The following is a 12,978-nucleotide window of genomic DNA, read 5'->3' as shown; positions in this document are numbered from 1 at the left end:
TCTCCCACTCACACACTCTCTCTCTCTGTCTCTCACTCTCTCTGTCTCTCCCACTCTCTCTCTCTGTCTCTCCCACTCTCTCTCTGTCTCTCCCACTCTCTCTCTGTCTCTCCCAGTCTCTCCCACTCTCTCTCTCCCACACTCTCTCTCTCCCCCACACACTCTCGCTCTCTCCCCCACACACTCTCGCTCTCTCCCCCACACACTCTCGCTCTCTCCCCCACACACTCTCGCTCTCTCCCCCACACACTCTCGCTCTCTCCCCCACACACTCTCGCTCTCTCCCCCACACACTCTCGCTCTCTCCCCCACACACTCTCGCTCTCTCCCCCACACACTCTCGCTCTCTCCCCCACACACTCTCGCTCTCTCCCCCACACACTCTCGCTCTCTCCCCCACACACTCTCGCTCTCTCCCCCACACACTCTCACACTATGGATCTGGATATCTTAACTGCCCTATACTACACTGAAATAACCTATACTGCTTACTTCCAGATCTGACTCAAGCTTCACACGGAAGACATCGAACCCCCCCTAACCCAGAAGACAGGTAACGAACACCTCCCCTCCAATGTATAACATTGCGGGAATGAGGGTACCTGGACTTTGAGGGTCTGCGGATCAGGTAAGATCCCAGACGGGATTGCTGCTTTAAATATTGTGAAGCGGGGGCATCCAGACACTAGTTAAGGGGTGCAGGAAACTACTCATCCACATCTGGCTTTTTTTTTCTAGATTTGACATTTATACACACACACACACACACACACACACACACACACACACACACACACACACACACACACACACACACACACACACCAAGGACTAATTGTAGTATAATGTAATACAATAAATAAACTAATATCAAAAACGAATGTTCTTACTAGGAATTTATTCAATTTATTTAATTTATGGCTTTTTTAAAAATGCGTGGCTGGGGGCGGGACTAGAGGCGGGGTTGGGGGCGGGACTAGGTGGCGAGTAGATTTTTTGGTTCGGCGAGTAGATTTTTGGGTGATTTGTCAAGCACTGTATATATATATATATATATATATACACATATTATATGATTAGCAGCCCCTGACGAAGCGACATTGGAGAAACGCGTAGGGCGGGCGGTCCATAAGCAGAGAGAGACGAGCTGATTTTCCACCACGGAGCCGGAGCAGTGAGTTTTCAGCGACAGAGAGGAGATCCCGCGAGATCAGAGGTCACGTGACGCGGAAGGGACTGCGTGAGTTAACTGGACTCGGAGCCGGCATCGATCCACCACTGAGTGTGAGAGACTCAAGTGTGAAACTCTCAAATGCTTTTTTATGACTCACAAAGTGTGAGTTTAATACTTATTTAGGTTCTTTACCATTTTTAAAAGGTTTTACACTATACTGTTTTCCATTTTCCCCCCACCTTATCCCTGTATGGGATCCGTCTGTAAGACGCAATCCCTACATACAGGAACACCGCGACTGCTGTGAAGCACTGTGAAAGCAGCCACTTTGAAGTACAGAGAGTTGCTGGCAGAAATATAAAGAATCATCAAGCTGAGCCCCTGATCCCAGAGTGGATAAAAAGCTGATACCAATCATATTTGTTGTAAGTGCATATCTCACCAAATTGTTATTCTGATTATCTGACTTACTACCCTATGATGGTTATTTTTCTCTTTTTTTTTTCTCTCTCTCCCTGGGATTTTTGCGCCTAGGTCATTCTTTCTCATATATATATATATATATATATATATATATATATATATATATATATATATATATATATATATATATATATATATATATATACACACATATACATACATACATATACACATACATACATATACACAGTGGTCGACAAATCACCAAAAAATCTACTCGCCACCTAGTACCACACGTGTGCTGCTTGGGCCAATAGGAGCTCGCCACGATGTTAAATCCACTCGCCCGGGGCGTGCAAATGTATAGGTTTGTCGAACACTGCACACACACACACACACACACACACACACACACACTTAATAATGTTAGTATAAATTGTTTTCTTCCAGAGCAATGCCTGCAGCTGTAAATATAAAAAAAAAATTCCGGATCAGGTCCCTGCACGGAGTCGATAGATTTTTTTAGGGTATAAAAAGTGCCCAAGGTCAGAAGAAACAGACATTGGGTATTCAAACTGGGTCCACAGCCAATGACATTACAACATTACATTGCATTACAAACAAGGCTTGCAAAAGCACAATATTACTCTGACAATCTCCTCCAGAATACATCAAACCCAGCTAACTTCTGGAAGGTTATCAACAACATATTCCAGCCTTGTAATCATCAACAGCCAAGTATTATCACTAAGGGGGATATTACTCTGACAAATCCCACCGACATTGCAAATGCATTCAATGACTACTTTGTGGGGTGTGCTACTAACTTATTAATGAAACGCAACCCAAACCACAAACCTGAATCTCATCCTGGGAGTACCCATATAGCCCCACTCCCTCCCAACACTGCCCACAATTTTCAATTTGGCCCAGTATCTGAAGAGGAGATTACACAAGCGCTCCTCAAATTACAACTAAGCAGTCAATGTGGACCTGACCTACTTATCCCTAAAACCTGGAAAACTGCAGACCAATCTCCCTTCTCCCAATCCTATCTAAAGTCATGAAAAATGTGTCCACTCCCAATTAAGCGATTACTATACCAAGACAAATTTCCCTAGCCAATTCCAATCTGGCTTTCGCCCCAAACACTCCACCGTAACTACCCTGCTAAAAGTTTGCAATATAATCCAGTGTGGAATGGAACGGGGACAACTCACTGGTGCAGTATTCCTAGATTTTGCAAAGGCTTTTGATACTGTTGATCATGCTATCCTGCTTAACAAACTCCAGAGCTCTGGAATAGGGAAGCATGCTTTAAACTGGTTTCAGTCCTACCTATCAGGTAGATCCCAACATGTGTCCATCTCAGGCTCTAACTCCAACCCACTGGATATCACATGTGGTGTCCCGCAAGGCTCTGTTCTGGGGCCCCTACTCTTCTCAGTGTTCATCAATGATCTTCCCACAGCTTGTAAGGAAGCTTCAATACACATGTATGCAGATGATACAATCTTATATGCACACAGCCATAGCCTCTCCGACCTTGAATACATACTTCAGTCTGACTTTTTGAGACTCGAAAACTGGATTTCCCAAAACAAACTGTTTTTAAACACTGACAAGACTGTAACAATGGTATTTGGGACCAAGACTAAATTTTTAAAGCGTCCAGCGACTGAGCTCCAGATTAGAACCAACACTAACACCACCCTAACTCCTGTTACTAGTTTTAAATACCTGGGCATGTGGTTGGACTCCCACTTAACATTCGGAATGCACATTGATACCCTGACAACCAAGACCTATGCCAAACTAGGGGTACTTTACAGGAACAAATCCTCCCTAAGTCTCCTGGTCAGAAAGTGTATTGCACAGCAGATGTTAATGCCAATTATTGACTATGGAGACATAGTATATGGCTCGGCTCCTCAAACCCACCTTAGCAAAATTGACACCCTCTACAATTCAATTTGTCGTTTTGTTCTCCAATGCAACTATAACACACATCACTGCGAAATGCTCAAAGAACTAGATTGGTCATCACTCGAGTCTACGCGCAAAGTTCACCTTTCCTTTCTTGCCTTCAAATTCTTTATGGGCAAGCTACCCAGCTACCTTAACAAGCTCCTCTCACCCCTACCACATACAGCACCTATCATCTGAGATCAGACTCCAAAAGACTGTTCATGGTCCCAAGGCTCAACAATGTATCCGGACGTTCCTCCTTCTCTTACCGTGCACCCCAGAACTGGAACAATCTACCAGAGACTCTCACATCCACCCCCAGTTTAAGTTCTTTCAAATCTAAGGCTGTCTCACATTTTAATCTGGTCTGTAACTGTTTCATTCGCCCATAACATATATTTTCTTTAACTGTGCACGCAATGTCTTGTATATAATGTATACCCTGTTCATTTATATAACTATTTGTAACCATGTATTATTTGTCTTAACTCTGTGCCCAGGACATACTAGAAAACGAGAGGTAACTCTCAATGTATTACTTCCTGGTAAAATATTTTATAAATAAATAAAATTACAAGCACACACAAAAAAAAAAAAAAGAATAAAGAAATGAAATCTCTTCCTACTACTGTTTCTGTGATTTTGCTTTTCCTGCCAGCATTTCTTCCTCTTAATAATAGCAGTCTCAAAGTTGTGCCATTCCAATTTTTATTTACGACAACCACCTTAGTAGCCGAGATTAATCACTTTGGGTAAGAATGGCTCAAAAATAGCTAAACATTGAAATAGTGAGTAATTTCATGCATTTGATTAAAAAAAAAAAATAGTGCAATCTTGCAGGACGAATCAGCCATCCTTTCTTTACACTGAAATCCTATATGACAATGTTGCTACATCAATATATATTGCTATGCTTGCATTGCATTGTAGATCAATATTAATTTTTTTTCCGGCTTCTTATGGATCACTGGAACCTCGTAATGAAAATATTTTGCATGCAACGGCCTCACGCACACAGCAACATTGCACAAATCTGCATAGAATGACTGTACGCCAATACACAATGTTATGACTATATTTTGCAGCACATGAGAGAGAGATCCCATTGCATGGTTTTTACTTTAGGAACACGGGTAACAAGATGAAATAGAAATCTACCCACCGTTGGCTTTTACTTTATCATGGGCCATTATTGACATTTCAGGAGTAAAATTTCCACTGTTCTTGTGATTGAGTGGAGAGGTTTAGTTAGAAGCTGACAGTTCATCCATCATCTCCAGCTACCTAACCTTGCAGAAAATGAACAATAAAGCTCATTGTCCCCACAGAACATTTTTTTTAGTTCAATTGTACAAGCAGATAAATTGTATTCCGGCGGGTGCGCGCCTGCGCGCGCGGACAAACATGCAACTTCCTCTTTTATAGGTAGACAGTCATTTCCTTAAGACAAGCCGGACAGATGCCCCTTCCTAATTATTATTCCTCCTGGTATCCCGTGTAACCCAAAGAGAAAGCAGGGTGTTATTCACAGATTTGAGTTTATTTGTAATTGGGGCTCAAGTGTGCACAGTAAAGGGGTAAGTCGGCATAAGGCGATACCTATCTTTATCTGGACTGACAATTGATATTATAAGACAAGAGCCTTTCGAGAGTTCTCTCTCTTCCTCAGGACAAGCGATACTGATTTACACAATATTCAATGAGTTTAACACAGATGTAAAAGCCAAGATAACCGTCTAAGGCAGAGGCGGTAGAGAAGTAATGGCAGAGGGGATAGTAAATAAACAGACAGGGCAATAAATGGATGAAAGGGATAGTGAGAAATGTGGAGATCATGATGGACCATACATTCATCAGCTGTATGAAGGAGGGTGTTGGTGAAGGGGTTACATTTTAAAATGAACAGAGATAGGTACACACACACACACACACACACACACACACACACACACACACACACACACACACACACACACGTGTAAGAACCTCCATATCATTATCAAACAAATGTGTACATTCATGTATTCAGCACAATGTAAACACAGACATGTAATACAGTTACAGGGAAACTACATTCTTGCATAGCCTGCCATGTGTTTAGAAAAAGAAAGTGGAGGTCTAGAATACAGAGGAGCTCTGAATCTCTCTCCCAAAGAGCTTACATTCTAGTGTTGTCCTCTGCAAGAGCTGGCACCGAGAACTGAACTGGCTTCCCCGCTTCAAAGCCACCTCCTCCTCTAGCACAATGCCACCCGTCACACTTCTAATTAAGTATTGCCCTTTCAATCACGGCTTAATCCAGAGTAACGATAAAACAGCTTACCGTGCACAAAGCGTCCCTTGTGATTGACAAGGAGAAATCAGAGGAAAAATCTAAATCCTTAATGGTAGTCTTCTGGCAGTCTATATTCTTAAGGAGAAAAAAAGGGGCATTCATTAACAACGAAATACTGCTATCTGGAACACATAGTGCTAGAGAGCCGCTTTATCTCCATGAAGATTTGTTGTAGGTTCTGACCCTTTTAATGGAAGAAACCTACACTAATCTACACGTCTTGCAGGCCCACTTGGACTACAAGAACTTTAAATCTCATCTATAAATACCTCCCAAACAAATGAAGAAGCGGCTTCCCAGTTAGATGCACCCGTGTATAGTAAGGAAGTTACGCATACACTGCCCTCTAACCCAGGGGTACTGAATCTATTAACTCAGCCTATTTATTCACACCTGCACAATAGATATGCCGATAATAAGGGACACGAATCTAGATAGCAGCTTCTCGCAAATGTATCACATGGGACACTTTCAGATACTGTACCTGGAAAACAGCCTTTCCTGCATGCATTTGATCTCCTCTTTTCTCTAGACAACATTTTGAGAGACTGCAGACATGCACAGATACCCAGCATTGCTATACATTACTACAGGGTCGATGGCAAAAGTGGTGCAGTTCTGGAGTACAAAATCTGCAACCTCCTTCAAATTTCTGCCACAGGATTGTACATTTGACTTAATATATAGAGCCATATGTGTTCTTATACTAGGGTCATGGTGTATGTCTTATGAAGAAAACAATGCTATAATGTTATATGGAAAATACTTTTTCATGGATTTAACAACACAAAAATCAATAAAAAAAATAAATTCAAAACAAGAATTACACCAGCGTGGATCAAACACAGGTGATGGTACCCAATGTATCCGAATACTCTAAAAACCGTATACGTACAGCTCTTATTCAATGTCAAGAGCTAACACTTCAGAGCTAAATATAAACGTGTATCTAAATAACTAAAACAGGCACTTGATATTTTCTAAGTAGGAAATATTGAGGTAGGAGCCCCAAAAGTAACTAGTGCTACAGAGCATATACCCTTAGGTTCAAAGAAAATATATTGTTGAATTCACTGCAAACCGGAACACATAATATCCTTTGTGCATGCTTGGAGCTTAGGCATTAACCCCTAAATGAACCACGGTTAAGCAGGGGTAAAGAGAGTTGTATGGGGGATATCCTAGGACCCCCCCAGACCTCTAATATACACCCAGAACACAATATACCGATGGTAATGGGGCAGCTCACTTTAAAGCATGATTGTACTCACATATTTCCTTGTGTGTGACCGGGTCAGTGTGCTCCGGCTGAATGGAAGCAGAGCGAAATCACCTTGTACCAGGAGGGAAGATGAGTCAGCGGGCACTACGGTGCAGGAAAAAATCAAAAAGGCTGGACTGTGCTACAAAAAAAATCCTTTATTCAGACATGGTTAAAAATTGAGAGGAGGGAAGAGAACCCCTGCGCCTCTAACGCGTTTCACTCGCAATCGAGCTTTTTCAAAAAGCTCGATTGCGAGTGAAACGCGTTAGAGGCGCAGGGGTTCTCTTCCCTCCTCTCAATTTTTAACCATGTCTGAATAAAGGATTTTTTTTGTAGCACAGTCCAGCCTTTTTGATTTTTTCCTGCACCGTAGTGCCCGCTGACTCATCTTCCCTCCTGGTACAAGGTGATTTCACTTGATATTTTCTACACAATGTGTGTGTGTGTGTATGTGTATGTGTATGTGTATGTGTGTATGTGTACATATATATATATATCTTTTTTTTTGGTATCATCTTAATGTTATCTTGCAGTAATGAGTAAAGATGAAAATGACGATGCACTGCTAAAGGACTAAAAGGCACAAAAAACCTCCAACGCATTTCATGCCCGCACCGCCCTGTGTCTTGTATTAATTTAAACACAAAAATCTTATTAAAATGATTCAGTAATTACAATAAAAAAAAGCCCATGAAAAGGTTGATATTGCTCCACTGTTAAATGTTTTTACGATGCTTTATTGTTAGAAATACCATGCCACAACTTTTTTTCCCTTTCTTCTTTATCTTGCCCAAACACCCAGGGTTTTGTTGCTAGTTTCTCAAGTCAATATCCTTTGCTCTAAGTTACTTAATGTTCTCACACAAAATCCCATTTATAACTGGTACCTTTATGGCAATAAATTACAAATCTGTCTCACAATTTCCTCATGCAGAGATTCCATATTTCAAGAACAAGAGCAATCGATCTTGAATGTTTGTCTATAGTTTAAATGATTAATTTTATTGGGTAGAAAAAAATGCTTTTAAGAAGAGAAACTCCATCAAAATGAATAACACACACACACACACACACACACACACACACACACACACACACACACACACACACACACACACACACACACACACACACACACACACACACACACACACACACACACACACACACACACACACCTCCCCCCCCCTAGAATGCTGGCAGTGCCTCTGGGAAGACCATTTTAAACTGCCTGGCACACAATTTTGCGGTTCTCACGGCAATTAAGAAAATAGGCAGACTATGAAGGCCCCTATCTGCTGACAATCTGATATAATAAATAACAAAATGATAATTAAACAAAACAAAAAAAAACACACAACAGGACCGATGGGACAGGTAGGGTGATAGAGATGCCACATAATCAATGTTTTGGGGTCACATTATCCTTTACTCATTGGAGGATGTCGGAGATGTTTGGGCAGACGTTTAGTAGCTTAGTGATGTGGGTGAACTCGACCTAATGCCAGCTCTTAGCTATTTTAAGAAACGTTTGGTGCCCAAACCAAAAAGGAAATGGAACGCAAGGTCTGTAGATGCTGGGCATGCCATGCTTCAGAACTGTAATGCACAGCACTGTGAATCCTATAATAACTATATACACATAAAATGAGATTTTTTTTAGTACGCAGCATCACCTTAGCCAGTGGCACAGGTCCCTTCTATAAATCTCGAGAGCCAAATACTGAAAGTCATTAAAAATAATGCAGAAGTGATCAGCAGCAATGAATTACAATAGAAAACATGGCACAAGTCAGAATACAATTTTCCAAGGGTATAATAGAATTTCCTTAAATAAAAATAAATAAGCCTAGAAGTTACCTTTATGATGAAAGGTTCAGAAACCATTGACTCTGGCGTGACAACTTCTACAACAGCTTCTGGAATGACTGCTTTCTTCATACAGGACATGTCAAAGCCATACACATCATCCCAGAAAGCTATCTTGCATGAGTGCTTCAGCTCATCACACACAGCCACCAGGCTGATATTACTGGTGTCCGGGTACACTAGAAAAATAAAAAAGGTGCAGAAGACATCAATGTACTGTATGTATATATTTATTTATACAGTATAGCACCATTAATGTACATAGTGCTTCACAGCAGTAATTCACATGACAATCATATAAATAACAAATAACACATAATGGGAAGAAGTGCTTCAGACATAAAAAGTGTCATTTAGGAAAAGGAGTCCCTGTCCTGAAGAGCTTACAGGATTACAAAGAACCCAGGGATATCTTTCGTAACTTTGTCAATAATAATAATTAAAAAAGCCCTTACGTTCATTAAGTTTTTGCAATGAAATAAAATGGTCACTGGGGACGCCAATGGACAGGGCCGGGACTGGCAAAGATGCCTCAAACGGTTCACCAACAGGAGGTGCTCAGAAAGCCGCCCACGGGTAGCCCTGCAGACCAGACACAGGATTGGAGGGCCTGGGAGTTAAAACTGTATGTTAAAACCACAAAAGATAAGAAAGCCCCAATGCTACCTCCAATATGGCAAATTATTTAGTACATTGCTATGCATTTTATCTATATTCTTTCTTTATAAGTATGGGTCATTTAGTTCAACACGTTGGCAAAAACATTTTAAGCCTGCAACCATGTCACTGTTAGAATTTCTATCACTATAATTATTAGGGCATTTATGGCTTCTAACCAGTTTTAACGGCACTGTAGCTCATACATAGCACATATAGGGAGCCTTACAATTTAACCCAGTAGGCACTGTGTACATCCCATGCTGTTGGCCATAGTGTTGTTTTGTTTCCTCGTCTCTCTATGCTAGTGGTTTTCAACCTTTTTTTGTGAAGGAACCCTATGTGAAATTCTGAAGAACCCTAACCCTCTCTAATAGCGAGTCTGAGATCAGATGCATTGTAAGGAACCCCAACCCTCTCTAATAGAGCGTCTGAGATCAGATGCATTGTAAGGAACCCCAAACCTCTCTAATAGCGCATCTTAGATCAGATGCATTGTAAATTTCTGTATTTGGTACAATTTTCGAATGACCAGAAAATGACAGGGAACCCTTTAGGGGATGCCTCGAGAACCCAAAGGTTCATAGGAACCCCTGTTGAAAAACACTGCTCTATGCAGTGGAAGGAATACACAATACAGTATAATGTTGGTAGAGTACGACCTGCTGAAATGGGGTTACCGTGACGTGGTTGTAGGATTCAAATGTTTTGGCTGAAGGATTGAACTAAATGGCCCATATTTATGAAGAAAGAATCTAGATAAAATCCATAGTAAATAATTTGTCATATTAGATGTAGCATTGGGGCTCTTGTTATACATTAGGTCACTATCCCAGTAGCACTCCAATTGACACACACAATGCAGTGGGTTTTGGGTTTGAGCTTGCCAAGACTGCGTATGTCTGTGCGTTAAAACAAACCAGCATCTTGCATGTCTTCAAGCTGCAGGTCTCCTCTAAAAGTACATCTCTACTCGCAAGTCAATAATGCAATTCTCCATTTAATGTGACAGCCAAGAACAGGCTGAGGAACAACGTTTCAGGTCACACATGGACCTTTCATCAGGAAACCGGCATTTTGAAGAATTTGTTTAAAAAAAAATATGAAAGCCCCACAGAATTGTGCTGTTGTTTTGCCATATTGTATTGTTATACATAATTTAAACACTGAAAAACACAGGTTTTTTTTTTTAGTACATGGTAAAATATAATAAATAAACACAGCTTTTACAAAAAATAAATAAAAAATTCTCTTTTTTTTTGTAATTCGAAAACCATAATCCCTAATTATACAGCTGAGTCAGCATTGTGTGACATCAGCACACTTGGAAATGAAAGTGCTCAAGCCATTATGGAAAAATAAAAAATAAAACACACAAGTTTGCACTTTCTGTAAGGCACGCAATGTTTTTTTTTCTTCTATTTATTTTCTGCATCATAAACACCCACATTGTAGTATCACCGCTAGGCCTGCAGATTGTCTCCGCAAATTAATACCCGTAAAGCGCTGGCGGAGGGGAGAAATAAAAGTCAAAGCAGACTTAGTGCCGTGTGTGTATTAAATCCAGACGGGTTGTTCTTCCGGTTTACTTCATCGCTATAATAAATGGAAGGTGTGGGTCCGCCGACACGTTCTGTTTATCTTAGACACATAGGAAGCCGCTTCAAAATTGGCCTTACAAACTGTATGAAAATATTCTGATGCAGTGTCCATCTGTTATATATCCACACAATATAAGAAAGGCCACTATGATTTCTCAGGGACCGAAATCTCATATGCATGAAAGAGGCAATCCAAGCACTATTCCACGGGTGTGTTTAATAAATCAGTTCTGTAGTACAGGTAGTCCTCGCTATCCAACGTTTCACTTTACAACGAATGGCATACCCGACGCTTTACAACGCAACCCTACGGGACGTTTTTCGACGCCGGAATGCGTTATGCGACGCCTGAATGCGTTATCCAACGCTCTCCGCCACTGATTAACATGGGACTCACTTTAGAACGGTTTCACTATCCAACGCTACTTCCAGAACGGGTCCTGTTGTTTAACAGAGGACTGCTTGTATTAGATAATACTGCAATTTTTGTTTTTGTATTTATTTTTCTGTTTTAATATACGGAGCATCCTTTGATTTATATAGCAGGTGTTTAGCACATTTCCCCAGTAGTGCAAGATCTTTGTAACACTTTCCCGTTTGTGGTAATTTGTTGCCAATGTTCCCACCAGTCTGAGCTGCAAACTGTAACAATAATGTTACCTTAGTAATATAAGAATACATTGTAGCTGCTGAGTTACACTGACTAAAAGGATTGCTTGAAACTGAAAGGCAGCCATTTAGTTAACCCATGGAAGCAGGATCTTTGCTGATCGATCACGAGAACACGAATCGATCGGCAGCTTAAGTAATTAGTTTTCAATAAAAAGGTAATCAAAGGCTGTATATATCCTTACAAAAGAGATTAATTTTTTTAGTGTTGCTTGGATTGCTTCTTTACATGATTGATCGTATTAATCCAACAACCTTAATGCAATCTCAACAAACAAGAAGCAGTGGGGAAACATTGCATATAGCCACAAATGATTAAAGTTAAAATCTGGTCCGGTGCATTTTGATTAAAAATAAATGAAAATTCACCCAGTTCAGACAGGTCTGCTACTCTGCTTTTCACCATTATCTCTTAGCATACAGTGCTTCCACTGCAGCAAGGGAGTCTGGGAAATGACATGCAAATGACCACAGTGTTACCTTTTGCTTCAAATCCATTTTGATATGGATCCCTATAAGTGTATGCCTGCTGCATTACACGGCTTTTCAGCACAGCCTGGGTTAAAGTGCATCACCAGTAAACCTACCCACAGCTAGCTGTTTTGACCTTTTGGGTCTCATCAGTGTGAAGATGGTTATACTGGATTAAAAAGAAGAAAATCAACTGATGTCTGATCTATTGCAAATCCCAGCCACAAGTGTGAAACCTAGCATGAAAGACAAGGATTCAATCAGTATAAAAGCTGCTCACTGCATGGAACTGACACATACTAGGATGAGATAACACAGAGGGGAGCAAAACCTACTTAGCACAGCACAAATCAAAGCTCTATAGAGGACTTCACTCAGGAACAAAGCAGGGTCACTAAATGTAACTTGTAATGCTTTCGGCGAGACAGAAATTCAGGATCGTACGCAAATTAGATTACAGAAAACGATTATTACAAGAACAGAGTTGCAATAAATACAGACCAATTTCTTAAAATAAAAAAGGATAAAACCAACATAAATCCCTATT

The 12,978-nt window shown here is 40.6% G+C and overlaps 1 protein-coding gene across 2 annotated transcripts in view; it reads right to left on the bottom strand.

Annotated features, from left to right (window-relative positions):
• Positions 1-12,978, bottom strand: part of PRMT3 (protein arginine methyltransferase 3) — a 105,684-nt gene that overhangs the window by 28,237 nt on the left and 64,469 nt on the right. For both annotated transcript variants that reach the window (XM_075567197.1, XM_075567198.1), the window contains exons 12-13: positions 9,025-9,212; positions 5,889-5,975 (exon numbers count right to left, since the gene is read on the bottom strand). In XM_075567197.1, coding sequence (XP_075423312.1) covers positions 5,889-5,975; positions 9,025-9,212 — 275 coding nt within the window. The remainder of the gene's footprint in view (positions 1-5,888; positions 5,976-9,024; positions 9,213-12,978) is intronic.

Source organism: Ascaphus truei, chromosome 12 (genome assembly GCF_040206685.1).
Source record: "Ascaphus truei isolate aAscTru1 chromosome 12, aAscTru1.hap1, whole genome shotgun sequence".
NCBI classification, from domain to species: domain Eukaryota; kingdom Metazoa; phylum Chordata; class Amphibia; order Anura; family Ascaphidae; genus Ascaphus; species Ascaphus truei.
This window is presented reverse-complemented; position numbering and strand designations above follow the sequence as displayed.